The 19604-nt window shown below is 46.4% G+C and overlaps 1 protein-coding gene across 1 annotated transcript; it reads right to left on the bottom strand.

The window, feature by feature from the left end:
- Positions 1 to 924: 924 nt before the first annotated feature.
- On the bottom strand, positions 925 to 19518 carry UNC119 (unc-119 lipid binding chaperone). Its single transcript, XM_040082745.2, has 5 exons — positions 19387 to 19518; positions 9664 to 9777; positions 8658 to 8760; positions 7712 to 7884; positions 925 to 6773 (listed from the first exon to the last, which is right to left on the bottom strand). Exons 1-5 carry the CDS (start codon positions 19502 to 19504, stop codon positions 6661 to 6663), a joined length of 621 nt encoding a protein of 206 aa, XP_039938679.1. The 5' UTR covers positions 19505 to 19518; the 3' UTR covers positions 925 to 6660.
- Between the last annotated feature and the right edge of the window lie 86 nt (positions 19519 to 19604).

The raw sequence follows: 19604 nt of genomic DNA, 5'->3' as shown, positions 1-19604 counted from the left end.
ATCAGCACTGATTTTGCTGGGTTGTTTTGGGGTTTTTTTTTCAGGTATTCAGTGAATCAGCATCCAGTCCTTACAAGAATTCCTTGCAAGAATTCCAAGTCCCAATCCAAAAGGGAAACCCTTGTATTAATAAATTCCTTACTCAAATTCCAGCATGCAACAACATCCTGCAGGATATTGTGAGGCGCCCCCAGGAATTCTGTGGAATCAAAACGAGTTATAGAAGTTATTTTCCAACAAGAACACCCTACTTCTCTTCTCCTGAGAGTTGTTCTGCTCCCAGAGAAACACAGAGATATTCCCAGGAATTTCTGAATAAAATATCAAAGCCATCAAGATGGAATGATTGCAGTAAAATCACTTCAGCCCCAGCAGCTGGCTCAGTTTTAGGCAGAGCCAGCGATTTTCACATTAATTTCAAAACCTGATTCTCCAAAGCACAGCCAGAAATCCTTCAGAAGCACAACCTGGTGCATAACCAGGGAACTCCAAGGTTCTGTTAATGTACTTTGAAACTAATTAATTTTTCACATTTTTCTTTTTTTCAAATTCTCATTTTTTCCCACTTTGTTGTTCAAACTGAGTTTTCGAACTTGCAAATTTTTTAAAATCACAACCTGATACACAGCTGTGATCTGTGCAACTCCAGTGTCCCATTAATGTAATTAATACCAATTTATTTTATTCACACCCCAAGATGTTTTCCCAATCTGAAAGTTAAATCCCACTTAAACACTTTTAATGTGACGGTTTTACCCACAGAACCCAAACCACTGCAGAGTCTTTCCATCAATCACCAAGAAATGAAGCTGCTCACACACATTTGCACAAAAACTGGAGTTTGAATATTGATGGAAGAGACCAGAAATTAAAGTCTGCATGGTTTTTTTCACAGGAATATTTAAATAAAATAGACAATCAGCCTTGTTTCTAGGATCAATAATTTATTTCTCTTTTTTTTTTTTTTTAACATTTTGCAATTTGTTACAGGAGAAGAAACACTTGCTAATGGAAGTGACATGTCTTTGAACCATTTTCCAAGGTAATGGAAAAAGTTAAGCATATTCCCTAGGATGCACATCAATGACTAAGCTGCCAATATTAAATCAATTGAAGCAAGTGCAGTCCCCATTTAAACCTTGTATAAATTAATTTAAGGACTCTCCTTCTCCTACAGGAAGACTAAATTAGAGCATCTAATTTTCTTTTTTTTTTTTTTTTTTTCTCCCTATCCTGAAGTCTCAAACTTTTCTCTCTCTCTCTCTCTCTACTTAATCTGCAAAAAGTCAAACAGGCTGAAGCCAAAGCCACAGAACGGATTCCGTGCCAAGGTTCCTTCTATTCCTGGTGATTTCCTCAGTTCCCTCCTGTCCCAAAAAGGAAACAAAAGACTCCCAGTCTTCTGAAAACCAGATTCTCTGCATGACAGTGCATTGCATTGCCACAGGATGGGCCACAGTGGGTGTTCTCCTAGCAAACAAATCACTACCAAGGTACAAAGAATTCGAAATTAACTCGGTAAAAATGCTCCTAACGTTTTCCCAGTGGTATAGTAACCAGAATCCTACTTTCCTTCCACAAAAAATAGATATATATATATTTTTTTATAAATACATTTTAATACAGACAATTCTGTTTCTATGCCAAGGAAAAAAAAAAGAAAAAAACAGAAAACAAAACAAAACAGTCACATTCAAACAGGTTTGCTGGGTGCATTAAGACACAAGCAGACACCAGAGCAGGCAGGAGTGCAGGGGGTTTGGGGGGGGCTGCAGACACACAAACACCATTTCACCCACTGACCAGTGATGGGGAGAACAACTGAGCTGCGAGGTGAGACCTGGAGCATCACACCCCTCAAATAAATCGGGAATTTCCACGTAGATTAAATGATATGAACTCTCTATGGTATTTCACATCAACACTGAAAAGCCTCTATAAATTCAGGCAGTGTTCACGCTGGGGGTAGAGAGAAGAACCATGAGCAGGAGCTCCCAGCTGCCTCAAACTCAAGAGAAAATTGAGTCAGTCACCATGGCCTTGAAGCTCTTGGGTCCAAACAGCTGAAATTAATTCTTTTTTCTGTCCTTGTCCTCCTTCCCCTCACCTTTCCCCCCTAAATGCACACAAACCTGCCCAAAATTTGTGCCATACACACGTTTCCAGCTGCTGCCCCACAGCCCCAAACGACAGCCATGATTCCTATGGTTTCCTTCCTAACCAGATCTAATTAAAACTGAGCTGTTAACCATCTTTTCCAGGTAATGAATAATTAATAGAGCATTTTTATAATACTTATTAAATATGACAGTTGGGTATTAGCGTTTCCTTACCTTAAACAGCCCCAGTCTTTGCATGACTAAGAGTTCCCTTTAACTTTTGTCATGAAGACTGGGGTTTCTTTTTTATGGGTCGATATGTAGGATAATTCTCAATATACTTTAACAGGTTTTTTTCCTCAAACTGAAGGGATTTGGAAGTTGGTAGCCTGCATGTTTCACACACAGCCAGCCACCACTGTGACACAACGCAAGATTTTGGAATAAAACTCAGAGGACAGAGGTGGAAAATAGAGCATCTTACCGACCTGCTCAGAAAAAAAAAAAAAAAAAAAAAAAAAATCAAGACATAGAGAGAGATTTATGAGCAAGAACTAAACCCCAGCAGATTGTTTTCAACCCTGGAGAGACTTTCTACATTAAAATAAATAAATAAATAGATTCTTCTGAGTCAGGAAGGGTGGAACATTCAGAAATGTCACCACGTAACGGATAATTCACAGAAACAATTTTGGCTTTTGCCGCTGAACTGAGAGCAAAGTTTCTGGATTTTTCAACCACAGCTGATGTGTTAATTCTAAAAAGAAATGGATCTTCTCTCCCTGCCACGGAAGTGTGAGTTATTAGAGCATGCAGCTCACCACAAATGTATTGCTGCTTTTCTTAAAAACCCTGACTACTAAAGGAATCCAAGATTGACAAAGTGAAAATACATGTCAAATTATAATTTCCCTGAAAGAATGTGTTGAGCTGTAATTTCCCTGTCTCTCAGAAAAATTATGTCACTATTAGCACTCAGAGAGACTTAGTTCCTTTTTTCAGGATTAAGTCACTGTGTAAAGCACACACTTAATCCTGTTTTATGACAGGAAACAGCCGGGCATTATTAGCAGGTAATCTTGGTTAGCTCTTGGATGTTTTCTTTCACTTTCAGAAAATCAGATCCCAAACTGCCAGGCTGGCTTGTTAAAACAGAGCTGTAGTGCTAATTAAAGTCATGTATAAAATGAGATCAAGGAAGAAAATACAATTCTTTTTATCCCAGAGCCAATATTTGGTAATTTGGCAATGAACTTCCAAAGTAAACCCAATAATGATGAATGTTAAAATACAAAATAATAGCTAGCCAAGAAGATTAACAAATTCTTCTGTGAACAATGCTGCTAAGACTTCATTCTCAACTGGTTTATAATAAGAATCAGCTGCCAATTTAAGGGGGAAAAAATGTGGCTTTCACAACGGGGCAGCAAACTCGGCTTCCTTTCAGAAGGAAGTTGAAATTAGTGGGTGCCGCACAAAGTTTGGTCTTTAACGCGAAATTTTGACGGCGGTTTTTAAACAAAACTAAGAGAGAAGCAGCATTAAAACAGCAATTCTACAGCCGAAGTTTTTTGCAGAAACATTCTTTCAGTGCTGCTTGTGTCTCATGTCAACACCACACATAATGCTGCTGCACGAGCAGGTGGGAAAGGACCAGAACCTCTCTCCTGGACAGTGATTCCCACGTGTTTGTAAAGATTGTGGATGTGGGTGACCTTGAGGAAATGCTAACAAAGAGCTCCCAAGGGAAACAGAGAGATAACAGGGATAAACTGCCTCAGTGGGACACAGAACAAAGCACCTTCATTGCAATCCCCACAGAAAGTTCTGCCGTTTGCCTTGGTTTAGGGATCTGAATTTGTTACTTGTGGCAAACTCTGGGGATTTTTAATAACAGTAAAATTGTCCCAACTGAAAAGCTAAAGCTAAAATTGGTTGAAATTGATTTTATTGAAAATGTCCAATCTTTATTCCTGGCTTAAAATATTCCTAATATCAGCCAACAAACTCGGTGTAATATCGTGTAGTATCTCCCGTATGATTCACACTATATTTTCTGTGAGGCTGGAATTATTACATATATAATCTGAATTATAAAAGATTTCAGGAGAGGAGCAGCTGATAATTCATCCTCTTGTGTTTAACCTCAAACCTACCCTAGAAAAATGTCAGAAATTCCATCCACACTCTGCACCCCTGGGAACACGGCGACTTTCTCTTGGTTCTCTTATAAGGGGCATATCTACCACTCAAATTTCCTTTGATTCCAGTAAAATTTTTATGGAATTACTTCTTTTTTTTGTAAGTCTTGAAAGGAGATAGCATAAAAAAGGAGCAGAACATGACTGTTTCAGAGGAAACTCCATCAAATGACCCAAGAGTCCACACCAAAGTATAATTGATCTCATCACAACCTATTAAATAGATGACTGGCAATTCTGGGCAAATTCCATTCCTAAAAGTCTTTGAAAAATCTTATGCACAGAAGTGACTGTTATGAACAACAGGTGAAAAAATAATCCCCCCAAAACCCTGTACAGGATGGTAATTATTAACATACACTCTATTTTGTCTTTAAATTAACATTTTTTTCTCCTGCAAATTGAAACAAAACCCAGAAATACTTAAAACTTGCAAAATGTCATTGGATGTATGATTTAACAGCCCTGATTAAAAACAAAAACAAAAAAAAAGGTGGGGGAGGAATGAAACCATTTTTGAAACTATTTTTATCTTTAGTAATTATTGTGCTATAATGGTCAGTAGCTCAAGGTACTGCACAAATAATGAGGAAATCCTTTGTATCCCTCAAACTGATCAGTCAGCTGTAGGCTACTTGTATGATTTAACACACTAGAGACAAAAAATAGTGATAAATACAAGTCTCACCGTGCTAAGAATTACTACAAGCTACTACTTGTGTAAAATCAGTGAACTTGACACACTTTTGTAGCTACCAAGCTTAATAAAAACTGAGCTGTAACCTAAAATCACCGTGTTTTTAAAAAAAAAAAAAAAAAAAAAGCAACAAACTGCCTCCTGTCTCAGCAGTCAATAAAGCCAAGCCAAATACAAATGGTGACACATCGAAAAGTGACCACAACCTCAACAAGAGCACAAAAACCTCCCTGTCCTTAGGCTACGCTTGGAATTTTTTGTGGTCCTGTCTGACGTAGGCTGCGACTACAGAGATGCTCATCACGACTGGAAATGGGATTTTTATAAAAATTATTACAATTATTACACCTATCTGAAGCTAACATAGAATGTTCCACTTCAACTCACAGAAACAGACATGGAGACATCAAGTATTTATAGAAATATCTACAGACTGCAACTGTCTTTTATTTTTGTTGGTTTTTTTGTTTGGGTTTTTTTTTTTTTTTTTTAGTATCAGCGAACTGACCTTCAGAGTAAGGGTTTCATGACAACAGGTCACCCCACACTAGTTTATTCTTGGTGTTGCTATTTCTTGGGCTAAATTGGTGTTAAACATCTCCCAGAGTCTGAAGAGAGAACTTGTGCTAAATTTTTTTGCTGCGTGTTAAAGTTGTCGATTATTAGGTTTAGTTTCACCTGTATTACTATCTGATGAGAAACGTTTTTAACAAAGGGGAAATGCTGTCTTAACCTCCTCTAAATGCAGATGCAAGTAGAAAATTGGAAATTCCACACTCCCCAGCTGCCCTAGACAATTAAAACGTTGGTCTGACAAGCAGTGCTGAAGTCCTTATCTTGGTATCGAGCAGAGATGAAAGAAAGTAGACATGGGAAATGTGTGGCATGAAAAGGCTGACTGTGGAATAAAGCAAGAATCCTTCTGTTTTCCCCGAATATTCTGCAAAAAACCTGAAATGAATGGAATGTACTTATGGAGGTTCATAGACCCACGGTGCCATTCTACCTTCATCTGAAATGTAAAGGGAATGTAAATGTAAAAACACCCAATTAACACCGCTCTGTCACAGAACCACTGCTCCTCATTGCAGGTTTTGGTGCTTCCAAGGTTAAACAGAACATTATACCAAAGGATGGAAACTAAAGGATGAAATACTCATGGAGACAGCCAATCTGAAGATGAAACTTGCCTCTGTGAGATGTTTTGCTCGATATTTTCAACAGGCTGGACAAGTTAAATTGGCCTTTGAAGCATTCACAAAGAGAAACAACCACCCAAACCTCTGCCTTTGCATCCATCCACTCCCATGGTTTCTCTGATTACATTCTTTGGGAAAGCGATCCTAAAAGATACTCGAGGGCAAGAACATAACTTCACAGAATTAGGGCAAAACCCCTCAGGTCCCACAAGGCCATTTTCAAAGCAGACGCTTTTACGAACTTAGGGAAGTGGTATCCAAAGATCATTTTAGCTTAAAACTTCTGGAGGACTGCTTCAAAGCTCAAAAGAGATGTCATGAAACTCCTACTGAGGCAAAGAGTCCTTGGTTGGTGGGTCCTTGTCCAGGTGACATTGCAGGCAGCGGAGCTGGAGGTGTTGGGATCCCTGACGACTTCCAGAGGGAAGGGGAGGCCAGCGCAGCTGGGGCCGTCCAGCCCACGCTCAAGGTCCTCCACTGTATGAATAATCTGCCTTGTTGTGCATCACCAGCTTGTTGTCTACAAAGTAGAAACTGTCCGACTGTGTCTCGTAGGGATGCAGGATCATCTCTCGAACTGTGAGGGGGAAACGGGGGGAAAAAGAAAACCAACAAAATTAAGGGAGATGCTGGGCTCAAGCACCCAGGCAGCTGCAAAAGTAGGTGAAAAACCAAAACCCAAAGGGGAATTGCCCAAACCACTCCTTGTCGGCGCCTTTGGAACAATTCAAGCCTAATTGTGGGATTTTTATGTTGGAAAAGCCCTCTAAGGCCTTAAAATCCAACCTGAATTCACTAAACCCTTGTGCCACATCCACACTTTCTTTGAACACTTCCAGGGATGAAGAATGCTCATAATGCAAATATATTAAGGCACCATATAAAGCGGACCTCAGAACAAGAACCCATTACATTTTGTGGTGGGGTTCTTTTTGTTTTGCTTATAAAAACAGTGATAAGACAGCAAACTCAAAGTAAATTTGCCCTGGCCTGACAGCAGGGCCTTCCTGTATTTTCCACAGGCTGTAATATTAGTGCTGACACACACAATTAGGGGTTGTAAAGAGGAAGATCACAGAGATTTAGTGCTTGTGCTATTGTGTCTTGGGAGAGAGAAGAGAAAATAAAAGTTATGTCCATACTAAAACCTCTCAAGCTCGCAATATAGCACATCAAACATTAAAACAGATCATAACATTTAAGTTATCCATTTATGGGATGTCTTCTTAATCTTATTTTTTTGCTTGTTTTATAACACAATTATCTTTTTTATCGAAGTTTCCCTTTTATGAATTAAGAAGAGAAAAAAAAAAAAAACCCAAGCAACTGCCTGGTGTGTGATGAGATACATCCACTACAAAACAAAATCAGTGTTAATACAGATATAAAAGGATGAATTATTCTACCCAACCCACTCTCTAGAGACAGCTTTTAAGAAAGGGCTCCCCCAAACCACCTCAGATGAACATCACGGTGTGACAACCCAGAAATGAAAGTTTGTAATGAAGAGCTTACTGAGATCCTCCGAGAGCTGGGGGAATTCATAGATGTGCTCACAAGTATTTTTACTGCTGGGGATGCAGAAGCCAAATTCAAAATCAAAACTTTTCAGCAGCTGGTCACGGAAGTAGTGCCTCTCAATCATACGGAAATTATTAATGGGTTTGTCCCCTACTGTGAATTCCACCCTGAAAAAGAAGGGTAAAACTGATGTGAGCTTTTATGCTTCAGTAAGAGCTGCACCATTCCTGAAAGGCAGAAGACAGCTCTGAAAAAAAAAAAACAAAACAACAAACACCCCAGCAAAAATACAAAGTAACAGCACTAATCAAATTATTGTTTCCTCTTTTACTTAAAGCATTCTACAGGGATGCACCACAGCACTAGATAAACACCTTCAAACTCATCCAGTTCCACCCCTGCCCTGGGCAGGGACACCTTCCACTAACCCAGGGTGCTCCAAGCTCCATCCAACCTGGCCATGGATGTCTCCAGGGATGGAACAGCCACAGCTTCTCTGGAAAACCTGTGCCAGGGCCCCACCACCCTCACAGGGATCAATTTCTTCCCAATATTCCATCTAACCCTCCCCTCTGGCACTGGGAACCCATTCCCTGCGTCCTGGAGCTCCAGGTCCTTTCCAAAAGTCCCTCTCCAGCTCTCTTGGAGTCCCTTCAGGCACTGGAAGATGCCCTAAGGTCTCCCCAGAGCTTTCTCTTCTTTGGATACTCTTCCCACTTTATTTTGCCTCTTTTATTTTTCAGCGCCAGGCCTACCGCTGACTAAACAGCCTCAAGTGACAGAGGAGGCAAGCGACTTGGAGACCCTCATAATAAATGAAAAAGCCTCCTGTTCAATCAACTTCCTGGCAGGATGAACGTGGAAGATTTGGGGCTTTTTCCCCCCTGAGATTTCAGTTGTTTCCGGTGCCAGGCCAAGGAGCAGAGGAGGAGTTACTCACGTGGCTCCCACTTGCCGCAGTCTGAGAAAGGCCGGGGTGAACTGATAGCGCACGAAGCGGCCGGCGTTGGGGTCCACGTCCTTCCTGTCATTGTGCTCCCGCTCTGCAAAAGCCCAAAGAAAGCTCTGTCAGAGCTCCCGGAGAGCCAGGAACTCAGGGGAAATAATTTTGGTGGTGTTCTTAAGCCACGTAAGCCAGGAAACCACGCTGGTGCTGCGCTCACCCTCGTCCTGTCCTGAGGTGTCCACCACTGGTCACTCAGCGATGGAATGTTGCAAGACAGCCCTTTGGTTTGAGTAATTTCTTATCTTCTGGATTTCTGTTCCTCATCTACTGCTCCTACCTCACGTCAGGACTGCAGAGTGACTCTGAACAAGCCATTTCTCCTTAGCATGTTTGGTTTGCTGCCTATAAGCTACAGAAAACTTCCTCTCACCTGCAGGGAGGTGAGGAAGGGTTAAACGTGCTTGGCCAGGAAAAGAACAGCTGCCCTGGGTTTTTATCACCACTGGCAACAGGCAACACTTGGATGCTTTTAAGTAACACCTAAAAATTAATTAAACAGCAACAACAACAACAAAAAGTAAATGTTCAGTTTGTTTAATTTGCCCGTTGGCAGTTTCTCCCTTTTGGAAATACCATTTTCCTGACTCCTCAGTGAGAGATGTTAAACTAACAGCTCAACTACGTGCAGGGGGCACAAACTGATGAACAGCCAAGAAAAAAGCACCCAGTGATCTCCTCCTCCTCCTCTGCTCCTGTTTACAACATCCATCTGTCCCTTCCCATCACAGATGGCAACAGGAAGAGCACAGCAGCAGCCAGCTCTGCTCACCCTGTTGGTACAAAGAGACACCTGAGAAACATTCCTGCTGCAAGATGGGGCTCCATCCCCCCTGCAGTGGAGAGATTCTGCTACTTTTGGGAAATGTATGGAGCAAAAGGAGTGGGGAAAGGCGGAAGAAAGCATTTGTTCATGGAAACCTTATTCTGTGTGTGCACTCACCTGAAGCTGCTGGCTTGGTGATTTCAAACAAGACCGTGCCAGACTCCATGTCCCGGATTTTGAACCTGGTGAAGTCTATCTTGTAAACATTTTCCTCTGGAGTGCACAAATAATCTGCAGGGGGAAGCAAATTTAGATGAAGGCTGCCCTGAAATAACAGGGATTTCTGGCTGTTCTCTGGAGGCCACACCAGCAGTGAGAGCAGCCCAAATGCATCTCCACTACTGCCTGTTTCGATTTAAAACTGATGTCTCTGAAGACAGCCTCAGCTCTGGAGGCTCACACTGCCCTGCTCAGACAGGACAGGGGAAAGAATTCTCTCCCCCAACACACGGAGGTCATCACCTATTCCCAACCCTGTGCCAGCAACTTCTGCGTCCATTTCCTCCCGGGATATTGAGACTAGTCAGTACCTCCATCAAATCCCAGCCTTTCCAGTGTTAAGAGGCTTTGCCTGTTTTAAAAACTGCCCTGTGGCAGAATGTGAGGGCTAAGCAGCTTTGGGAGCACTAAGCTGACTGCACTTAACTGGAACAGGAGCCTCCTCCCCCGTGCCACCTCCCTGCTCCCTCTGCAGACAAAGGGTGGCCTCTTCTCTCCACTGATGCTCATCCCACACCGGGGTTTGTTTTTCTCAGCACTAAAAATGATGTTGAAGCCTTTCCCTGCGTTAGGAAAACAGGGAGCAGAGCCCTTCCCTGCTTCGGGCATCTCTGAGAGAAAGTCGTGGAATCACAGAATCCTCAAGGTTGGGAAAGCCCTCAAAGATCAAGTCCGGCTTTTTGCCCTGCACTGCTGTGTTCACCACAAAACCATGTCCCAAGTGCCACACTTCCAGGGATCAGGATTCCAATACTAAAATCCCCACAGTTTTGGCCTTCAGCCTTGCTGTGCCCTGAGCCAGCTCCTGGCACAGGAATCATCCTCCTCCCAGGGGAAGGAGCACATGCAGCACAGATTGAAAGCAGCTCCAATAACTCACTTTACCCTGAGAAACCTAAAGAAATGCTCTATGTAGACTAGTCAGGTCAGCTTTCAGACAACAGCACATTTGATTGCTGTAGGAGACTGGTTCTGGAGGTTCCAAGGTGAAAATAATACTTTAACATTCTAATTCGAAGCACTTTCTCAGCTACTAATTCCTGGTGTTAATCTGAACTAATCACTTATTTCTGTCTGCTTTCCTATTTCTGAAACACCAACAAATCCATCCACCTGAGGCTTAGTCACTGACTACATAAAAACAAGATACACGTGCTCAGAGCTCAGACCTGCCCATGCCAACCCAACTTTAGCACAGGTCTAAGAAACCCAGGACCACTGTGAGAGACTTCTGAGCTCCTGGGCACCAACATATGGCACCAGCAGGTTCCTAGAAGCTTTTTATTCCTTCCAAACCTCCAGAACCTTGGATGGAGAACCATCCAAGTAAACTCAGCAAAAGGAACAAAGGTGTTAAATGTTCTCCCTGGACAGTTTTACTGCTCTCCAACAACCCCATATGGTGATTGCTCAAAGGAATGCCAGAGAATTTGTGGATGCCCCATCCCTGGAAGTGCTCAAGGCCAGGCTGGATGGGGCTTGGAGCAACCTGGTCTAGTGGGAGATGTCCCTGCATGGCAGAGGGGATGGAAGAGGATGATCTTTAAGGTCCCTCTTAAGCCAAAACACTCTGAGATTCTACAATTCTATAAAAGGGTGTTCAGAGAGAGGACAGTGTTCAAAACATCCCTGGCATTTGGCAGGGATTTTCCCTTCCCTATCAACACAGCACAAGGAAAAACTGACACCAGCACTCATGCTGTCAGGAAGAGCTAGCAAGCTCGACCTTTTTACCACCACAAGAAAACACAAGCCTGTGTTTGGTCAAATATCCCAAGAACTACACAAAAAAAAAAAAAAACCACACACAAAAAAAAAAAAAAAAAAAAAAAAAAAAAAAAAAAAAAAAAAAAAAACCCCACCTTCTTTTGTGTCTTTAACAGTAGCCAAGAAGACAAGACATGAATTTAAACCCAGCCCTTGCCTTAGGCCCTGATGTTTAGCATTCCTCAGGGAGGTGTCCTGCAATTACACAGTGATTTTAGGCTCTGACACATCAGCCACCCCAGTTCCTAACCCGCCCCACAACTTCCCAGCTCCGAGCACCAGCATGCAAAACACAAACTGATGGAAGCAGGCTTCCCAGAGCCCAGCTTCCCTTCCCAGGCCCACGGCCACCGGCTGTTCCCTGGGAAGGCTGTTGGGAACAGGCAGCAGTTGCCTGGGAGCCCAGGACACCTTCCCTGGAGCACGCTGGCAAATCTGAAGCCGCGTTTGTCTGCAAGTTAATTATTAAGTGTTTCTACTCCTGCAGAATTCCTGCCCATCCAGCACCATGGCAACAGCTTTATCCCCCTCCTTGGCAGCAGCGTTGCTGCAGTAACAGTGTCCATGACTCATCTGGAGCAGAGGAGAGCCAAGCAGAGCTTCCAAAGAGGAGTAAACCCCGGGTAGAATCCCCACCGGCTGCTGCTCTGCACCCCTACACTGTTATTTTCCAACTCTTTTTGCCCTGATAATATTTTAAACCCCTTTTTTTTTGTGTGTGTGTGTGTGTGTTGGTTTTTTGTTTGGTTTTTTTTTTTGTTTGTTTGTTTTTTAATCAGCATGCCAATATACAACTGGATGCCATCCGGGAAGATCAGCTGCCAGAATACTGCAATCAAATGGGTTTTTCTCCCTCCTCTGGCCCAGTCTCCTAGAAAGGATAAAAAACCCCAGAGGAATATATATTCCTCTCAGTCTGTATTACATTTGTTTCTGCTGCTCCCGTTCAAAAATCAATCAAAGTAGCCACGTGCTGGTTTTTTTCCCCCAACACGTAACCGGAGCCTGCGGCTGCACTGGAAGATCTTATTGGGAATGGGCTGCTCGCAATTGGCAGATCCTTCTGCTTAGCTGAGCACTGTCAGATTTGCTAATCTCATCACATACACACTTATTTTTAAATTACTGTAGGGCCCAGTTGCCCACACTTCCGTGACTCACTTAAATGTATCATCTGCTTCCCTTATCCTAATTCACCGTCACCACGACTCGGGGAAGGGAGGCAGCCGCCGTGGTTATTTTAGCTGGGAATGAGGCAGATCAAACCTCCACGGAGGGGATTCTTACAGAGAATGGTGGGTTGGTCTCTCAGGACAGAATATTTTCTTGTTTCTTCCACTTCCCTCGAGCAGGTTGTGCAGTTTCCCTGTTAATAACTGAACTGTCACGGTGTGTCCCTGAGCCTTCGGTACTCACCTGATTTAGGGACAAAGGCGTGGACACAGCAGCACTGCCATGGAAAACCCACCAGACTGGTTTTTATCCTAAAGTACCCACATTCAGTAGTGCAAAAAAAAAAAGGTCAAAAAACAGGAGTACTTCCTACCCTTTCCTAAAGCCCAGGGAACTGTCACATCCCAGACCTCCATCCCCAAACCCTTCCTGAAAACAATCCACCTGGTATTAGCAGCCACTTGTCACTCACACGTCACCATTCCTGATGGTGCCTCTCCAGCTTCTTTCCCATAACCTCTGGATCGTGCCCAAAGATCTGCAGCTCCCCACTTTTAGAGACAATTTCTGTCTTAAGACCTATCACAGCTGTGAAGAGTTTGGTTCACAACCAACACCACTGCGGTGGTCTGAGGCTGCAGCAGAGGTGACTGGCTTCCTGAATCTGGCTCAATTCATTCCTTCACAAATTCTCCAATTCCCTTTGTGGGAAAAAGTGATTCCAAAATGATCCCAAACAACTCAGTGGTCTCTAGCTTTGCTCTCAGAATCAGCAGGTGCTCCTTTTCCTGGAACCGTTCTGAGGTGATACCTCCACTGCCTAATCCAGGGAAGAGACAAGTTTATATCCAGGAAACCTTCCTGCCCTCCCAAACCCGACCAAGATTACAAAACAAACCAGCAGAGCAGCTTGGACACTGCCAGCAGGCACTGCCTGTGAACACTGGCACGTCCTGAACCCTGGTGCATAATTCCAGGTGTGTATTTTAGCAGCTGGTGTTACAGAGGAGCACAAAAGGTGAGGGATAACACAGTGCTAAATAACACAGGAAAGCAAACAAAGGCACTTTCTCCTCTGGACCTCTCCCTGCCATTTAAATGCATGAGATCAGGTTTGATCCTCATCACAGACAGCTAAAATTTGACCCTACATTTCCAAATTTCCTTTGCAACCACCCCACCAGGCACATTTTATGACAAGTTCATGGGCCATAGGATTCACACTCTTTGTTGTTCTCCTTTCAAGATCCCTTCTTCACCTCTGCAATCAGGAGGAAGCACGTGTCCCCTCACACAAACACGAGGGATATTTCTGTGCTCATCAGCGTCTAATCTCACATGGGGCAGCTCCTATTTTAAGGCCTCAAGAGCCCACTGAGGGAAGCAGAGTGCACCCAGGGTAAGGAAGAACTGAAAATCTGCTCCTGGAAATGGGTGTAAATCAAGGAGGAGGCTGTACAAGAGACTGAGGCAACAGCAGTGACTTGTCACAGGAATTTCTGTCCCCGACACAGACACCAGTGATTCAGGAATGGATGAGAAGGCCCCGGTAGTTATGCAGGCCTGTTTCCTAACGCACGTTAACCAACAAGGTCAGGAGCTATTTTGAAGCCAGCTCCCAAGACATAAGCCAGGTATAAAGCCAAGACAACTGCAGGGGAATTGCCAGGAGCTGGAGATTAGGAGATTATCAGATTGAAGAGTCTCAGGAGGAAGCAAAAATAGCCCAGACCCCCGCGAAGAGGCCGAGCGGTGACGCAGGACACGGAGCGGGACCTGAGGGGAAGGTAGGGCCGGTTTCAGGTTCTATTGATACAACAGACAACCGGGGTTCAGTTAAAGAAAAAAACCAAACCATTTCACTGCCCTCTGCCTCAGCAGTTCAAGGCCTATGAAACCAAGCGGGCCAAGAAACAGGATCTACTCCTGTAAAACAGATCCCTCCAACCCAAACCATGGGGCTTGGTGAACCAAAGACAGGGGAGGGAAGCTGCTGCCCTCTGACCTGGCTCTGGAATCGGGCTGCTGCAGTGTCCCAGAGGGAAAATCCTGCACCAGAAGGATCCCACAGGGGTTTTTCCACAGCAGCACATTTACTGTCAAGGAAGCAGAGGGATTTAGGCCAGGAGGCTCCGGGCTGAGGCACTTCCCAAGGTCCCCAGAGCCCCTCAGTTGCCAAATCCTACTGCACAGCTCACCAGGCTCTGATTTTTGTGGCAGCCTGCTCATCTCTTTTTTCTTTTTTTCTCTCTCTCTCTCTTTTTTTTTTTTTTTTTTTAAATAGCTAGAGCTTTCCAGACTTAACCTCACAATTAATTTGATCACGGCCCTGCAGCCCGTGGATGGAGCTGCTCTTCCTCCATTTCCAATGCACCCAAACACTTTCTCCTGCCCACTTTTCACGCTGATTGCATTCAAAGTCTGAAACCACGTGCACAACATCAACTAAATCAGCTATTTTTGGGCTGAGGCAAAGCCAAGCTCTACCCAGACCCTCAGGCTGACTCCCTCAGCTTTCCTCTTACATTTGCCATTTCCACCAGGGATGGCTCAAACCCACAGCCCTGGGAGAAGGAGGAATCCCACACCACACACACCCCACTGGGAATCCTAACAGCTCATACTGCACTGTGAGACTTCGGGAAACACGGAGCCCTGGAAAAGCTCTCAGCCTGTGTGGGATGCTGAGGGAAGGGTCGTGGGGAGAGCAGCTTGGCACAGCTCTGAGATACGGCTCTGCAGCAAGAAATCAGCACATCAAAACACAGCCCTGGACATGGCAGAACAGGGATTTATTAACCTCGCAGACACCCACAGCTCCTCAGAGTAAAATAACATTCTCCCCATTAACTGGGGAGGGAAGTTTGTGGTCCAGGAGCAGCTTTGAAGATGGATTCATGCACATCTGCCTCACATTCCTATTAGTGCCTCCCTCTCTCCTTGCCTATCCAAACCCCATGGATTTAGAAACAGATTTGAACATGGATCCTGGATGGTTTAGCTCTACAGGGCTTGAACTGCTGAGGCAGAGGGCAGGGGAATGGTTTATTTGGTTTTTTTTCTTTAATCAGCTGCAGGAAGCTGGTATGAAAGTCCCCCAGGAAGGGTCTGGCCTGCCTAACCCACTGAGGCAGCCCTGTGCCAAGATGGCCTTTAGCTAAAGCTGCCTAGAGAAGTCTCAGAGAAATCCCAAGTGACAGCTCAAGGATGAGATTAGTTTCAGAAATGATTACGTGTGTGTTCCTTATTTTTAGGGTTTGTTTTGAAACTGTCTCCAAGCATATAATCAATGATTTAACCCCTTGGTTTGCTAAAATTAGCATTAGAATGAAACTTAAAATGTAAGGTTTGATCTGGTATTACAAAGTGTGCAGGTGATAAGCAGGGCAGCCTCAGAGGCTGGAGCTTGTCTTTTGTTACACATCTGACTCCTCTGATCCTGTGGCTGCCTCAGTAATTAATTGCAATTTGAACTGAGCTCTGCCCCACTCCTTTGCTAATCTTAAATTAATCACGTCATGAGCTTTTTCCGCTTTTCCCAACCACAGTTGTGCGAGCGAGTGACAAATCTCGCTAATTGCAAAGGAAATGGTTCTCTCGCCTTTACACCTGATCCAGCTGGAGCAGAGCCAGAGGTAGCCTGGCCAAAAGGCCCAGATATCCCAGGGCAGCATCCCAGATCCGTCAGGATTTTGGGGAAATTCCCCAGCGTGCCCGGAAATGTTGTGGGACCGGAGCAGCCGGGGAACTTCACACTAGAAGGACGCAGAATGCGCAGGGCAGTTCACACAACTCCCCAGTTAAGCTCATTAGAAACACATTAGGATCAGAGCCCAGCTGGCTCCTGTGGCTGCCCACAGAGCCACATCCTGCCTCGCCACCCTCCCAGCCCAGCCACCTCACATTCGGTCAGCTGCACCTACTGGGAGAGCAAAGTCCAGCTGTGCTGCCTGATGGAAAGATGATTAGGGAGGAATTCTTCCCTGTCAGGCTGCTGAGGCACTGGCAGAGAAGCTGTGGCTGCCCCGTCCCCGGAAGCGTTCAAGGAAAGGTTGGATGAGGCTTGGAGCAACCTCATCTAGTGGAAGGTGTTCCTGCTCCTGGTGAGGCAGTCGGAACAAGGTGGTTTTTAAGATCCCCTCCAACCCAAACCATCCTGTGCTACAGCCAGAATTCCACCTCTCCCTGCACAGCCTAGAAGGCTGCTCAGAAACACACAGCCTGCTCCCGGTGTGAGCATTCCTAAAACACCCCTTCCCACTGGGCTCTGCTTGATGAAGCAGCCCTAAAACACGGCCAGGTCCCAGGCAGAACAAAGTTTAATGCAGTCCCTCGATGGTGTGAGCTGCCGTGCCACTGGTCCATGAGTGTGGATAAAGATGGATTATCCTCTCTCTGGAACAACAAAGGGCATCCAGGGCACCAGGACATTTCTGTTGCAGCCCCACCACCAACTCCTTCAACTTTAAACTGTCAAAGGCAGAATTGCTGCAACAGGGTGTGGTGTCTGCCCTGACACTGAGCACGTCCTAAAGGTTGGGGCAGCTGTGAACTCTCCCACAGCCTGGTCCTTCCTCCTCCCCTACGTGAAGCAGAAGAGTGGAACAGTTTCACATTGCTATTTTTGGCCATCTGTTTTTAAGCATGTAGAAATGAGTAAATGCCATAGAATGCCCCAAACAATATTTAGGTGTTAAAGATCTGAAAAATATTCTTTGCTTTCTGTTAAACCCATCGGGACAAAAACTGAGCTTGAGAAGGGGAGCTGCAAAGTGCTCCTGGGTAGTAAGATACAATATGCTCAACATGGATGCACTGTTTACCTCTGTCCCCAAACTCGCTGAGGGTTTCAGGTGTGGAGAGCATTTCCTGGCTCCCACACACCCAGCAGGACAGGAAACACTTCCCATGGTAAACCTGGGACATCATCACAGTGCCTGGTTCTGTTTAGCATGACCCATCTGCACCCCTGGTACCAGCAAGTCTCACAGCAGGAGGAGAACATGACCTTTTCATGCGTTTCACATCCTCCCTGTGCTCCAGAATACTCTGACCCGGGGTTGGAAGATGCAGGCAACAACCAGCTCTGCTCCAAGCTGGCTCACCAGCTTAGCCTTCCCTGCTCCCTGGGAAGGCAGGAGCTCACCAAAAGCATGCACCGTCCATCCCCACTGATGCCACGTGAGGTGAGAGCAAGGGTGTGGGGTGGCCCTGTCCCCCCCCGACAGCCCTGGCGAGGGCAGGGACACAGAGGCTGCCATGAAGTGAGCACGCAGTGCTTCACACGGCCATTGCTGGGATTCACCACCCAGCTGAGGATGCTGGCAGGATGCTCCAGTGCCTGCTGCGTGGCTCTGCCCGCCACAGACAGGGGATTTCTGGGCAGTGAATCACGCAGCTGCACCAGCAGAGCAGCTCAGCTCGCAGAAGGAGACCCAAGGGTCCCCAGCAACAGCAGCCCTCTATCAGAGGAGCCTCTGTAAGCCCTTCCTGAGGGCTGACATGAGTCCCTGCCGGGCTGTCCTCCTCCCATCCTGCTCACACAGCAGCCCCATGGGGCTGCCTGCACGCACCAGCACCCACAGCCGCATCCTTCCTCTCCAGGGCCCTGTGTCACAGCCCCGGCGTGTGACACAGAGCTGGCTTTGCAGCTGCGAGGCACAGGGAGCACAACCAGCCCCTCCACCCTGACAGCCCAGAGAGACAACCCAAAGGTCCTAGGACATGGAAAAAGGACTTTTTGGGACACCGGGGCAGGTTGTCCCTGGGCATTGCTGAGGCCAGGCTGGCTTGGGGCACCAGCATTCCTGACCCAGGCTGGCTTGAGGCACAGGTTTGTTTTGGAAGGGACCTTAAAAACCTTCTGGTTCCAACCCCCTGCCGTGGGCAGGGACACCTTCCACCAGTCCAGGTTGCTTCAAGCCCCATCCAACCTCATCTTGAACACTTCCAGGGACAGAGCAGCCACAGCTTCTCTGTGCCAGGGCCCCAGCACTCTCCTAGGGAGGAATTTCTCCCTAATATCTAATCTAAACCTACTCTCTCCCAGTGTGAAGCCATTACCCCCATCCTGGTCTTTCCCCAGCCCCGTGTGCTGCTGTCCCGAGCTCTTGTGCCGAGCACAACAGCCCTTGCAGCCACGCACTCCCAGCCACCACCTCCAAGATGCCCTCAAGACCACGGGTGCTATACTGGAGACGGGGAAACTGGGATGGGGGGCTGCTGTGAAGTCCCCCCCGTGCTGTGACCAGGGATCCAGCCCATCCCATCGCCGTGGGCACAGGGTGGGAGGCTCCACTTGGGGCGCAGGCACAGGGAACGGGTGATGGGGAGAGCAGCCAAGAGCATCCCAGCACCGACCTTCGACCGGAGTTGGGGGGCTGCATCCCCAGCTCCGGGCATTCCTTCGTCCTTTCCATGGTACCCAGCCCCCCGGGTGCCACATCCCGGTGCGGACTCTGTCCCCTGCGGTGCTGCATCCCCACTTCTTGTCCCCCGGGAAGAGAGGGGACCGGTTCTCCTTTTCCCTCTGGGTAAGTCCCCTTGAAAAGGGGTAACCGCTCCTCTTTCCCTCCCGGTTTAGACCCCTCGCAGAGCAGGACCGGATGCTCCTTTTCCCCCGGGAAAAGCCGCACGGGGACACGGTCCCCATCCTCCCCCCGCGCCATCCCCGGTACGCACCGCTGGTGACCCGCTGCAGCCCCAGCACGTCGTCGGGCCCGATGAGCGCCTTTCGGCCCAGCTCCTCCTCGGTCCTGGCCGCCGCCGCCCCGGCCCCGCCGCTCTTCTTCACCTTCATGGCCCCGCCGCCGCCGCCGCCGCCGCCGGTGTGAGCGGCCCCGGCCCCGCTGCGCGCCGCCGCACCGGGAGGGGCATCGCCATCACCGCCCCCGGCCCGC

Source organism: Hirundo rustica, chromosome 19 (assembly GCF_015227805.2).
Source record: "Hirundo rustica isolate bHirRus1 chromosome 19, bHirRus1.pri.v3, whole genome shotgun sequence".
NCBI lineage: Eukaryota > Metazoa > Chordata > Aves > Passeriformes > Hirundinidae > Hirundo > Hirundo rustica.
This window is presented reverse-complemented; position numbering and strand designations above follow the sequence as displayed.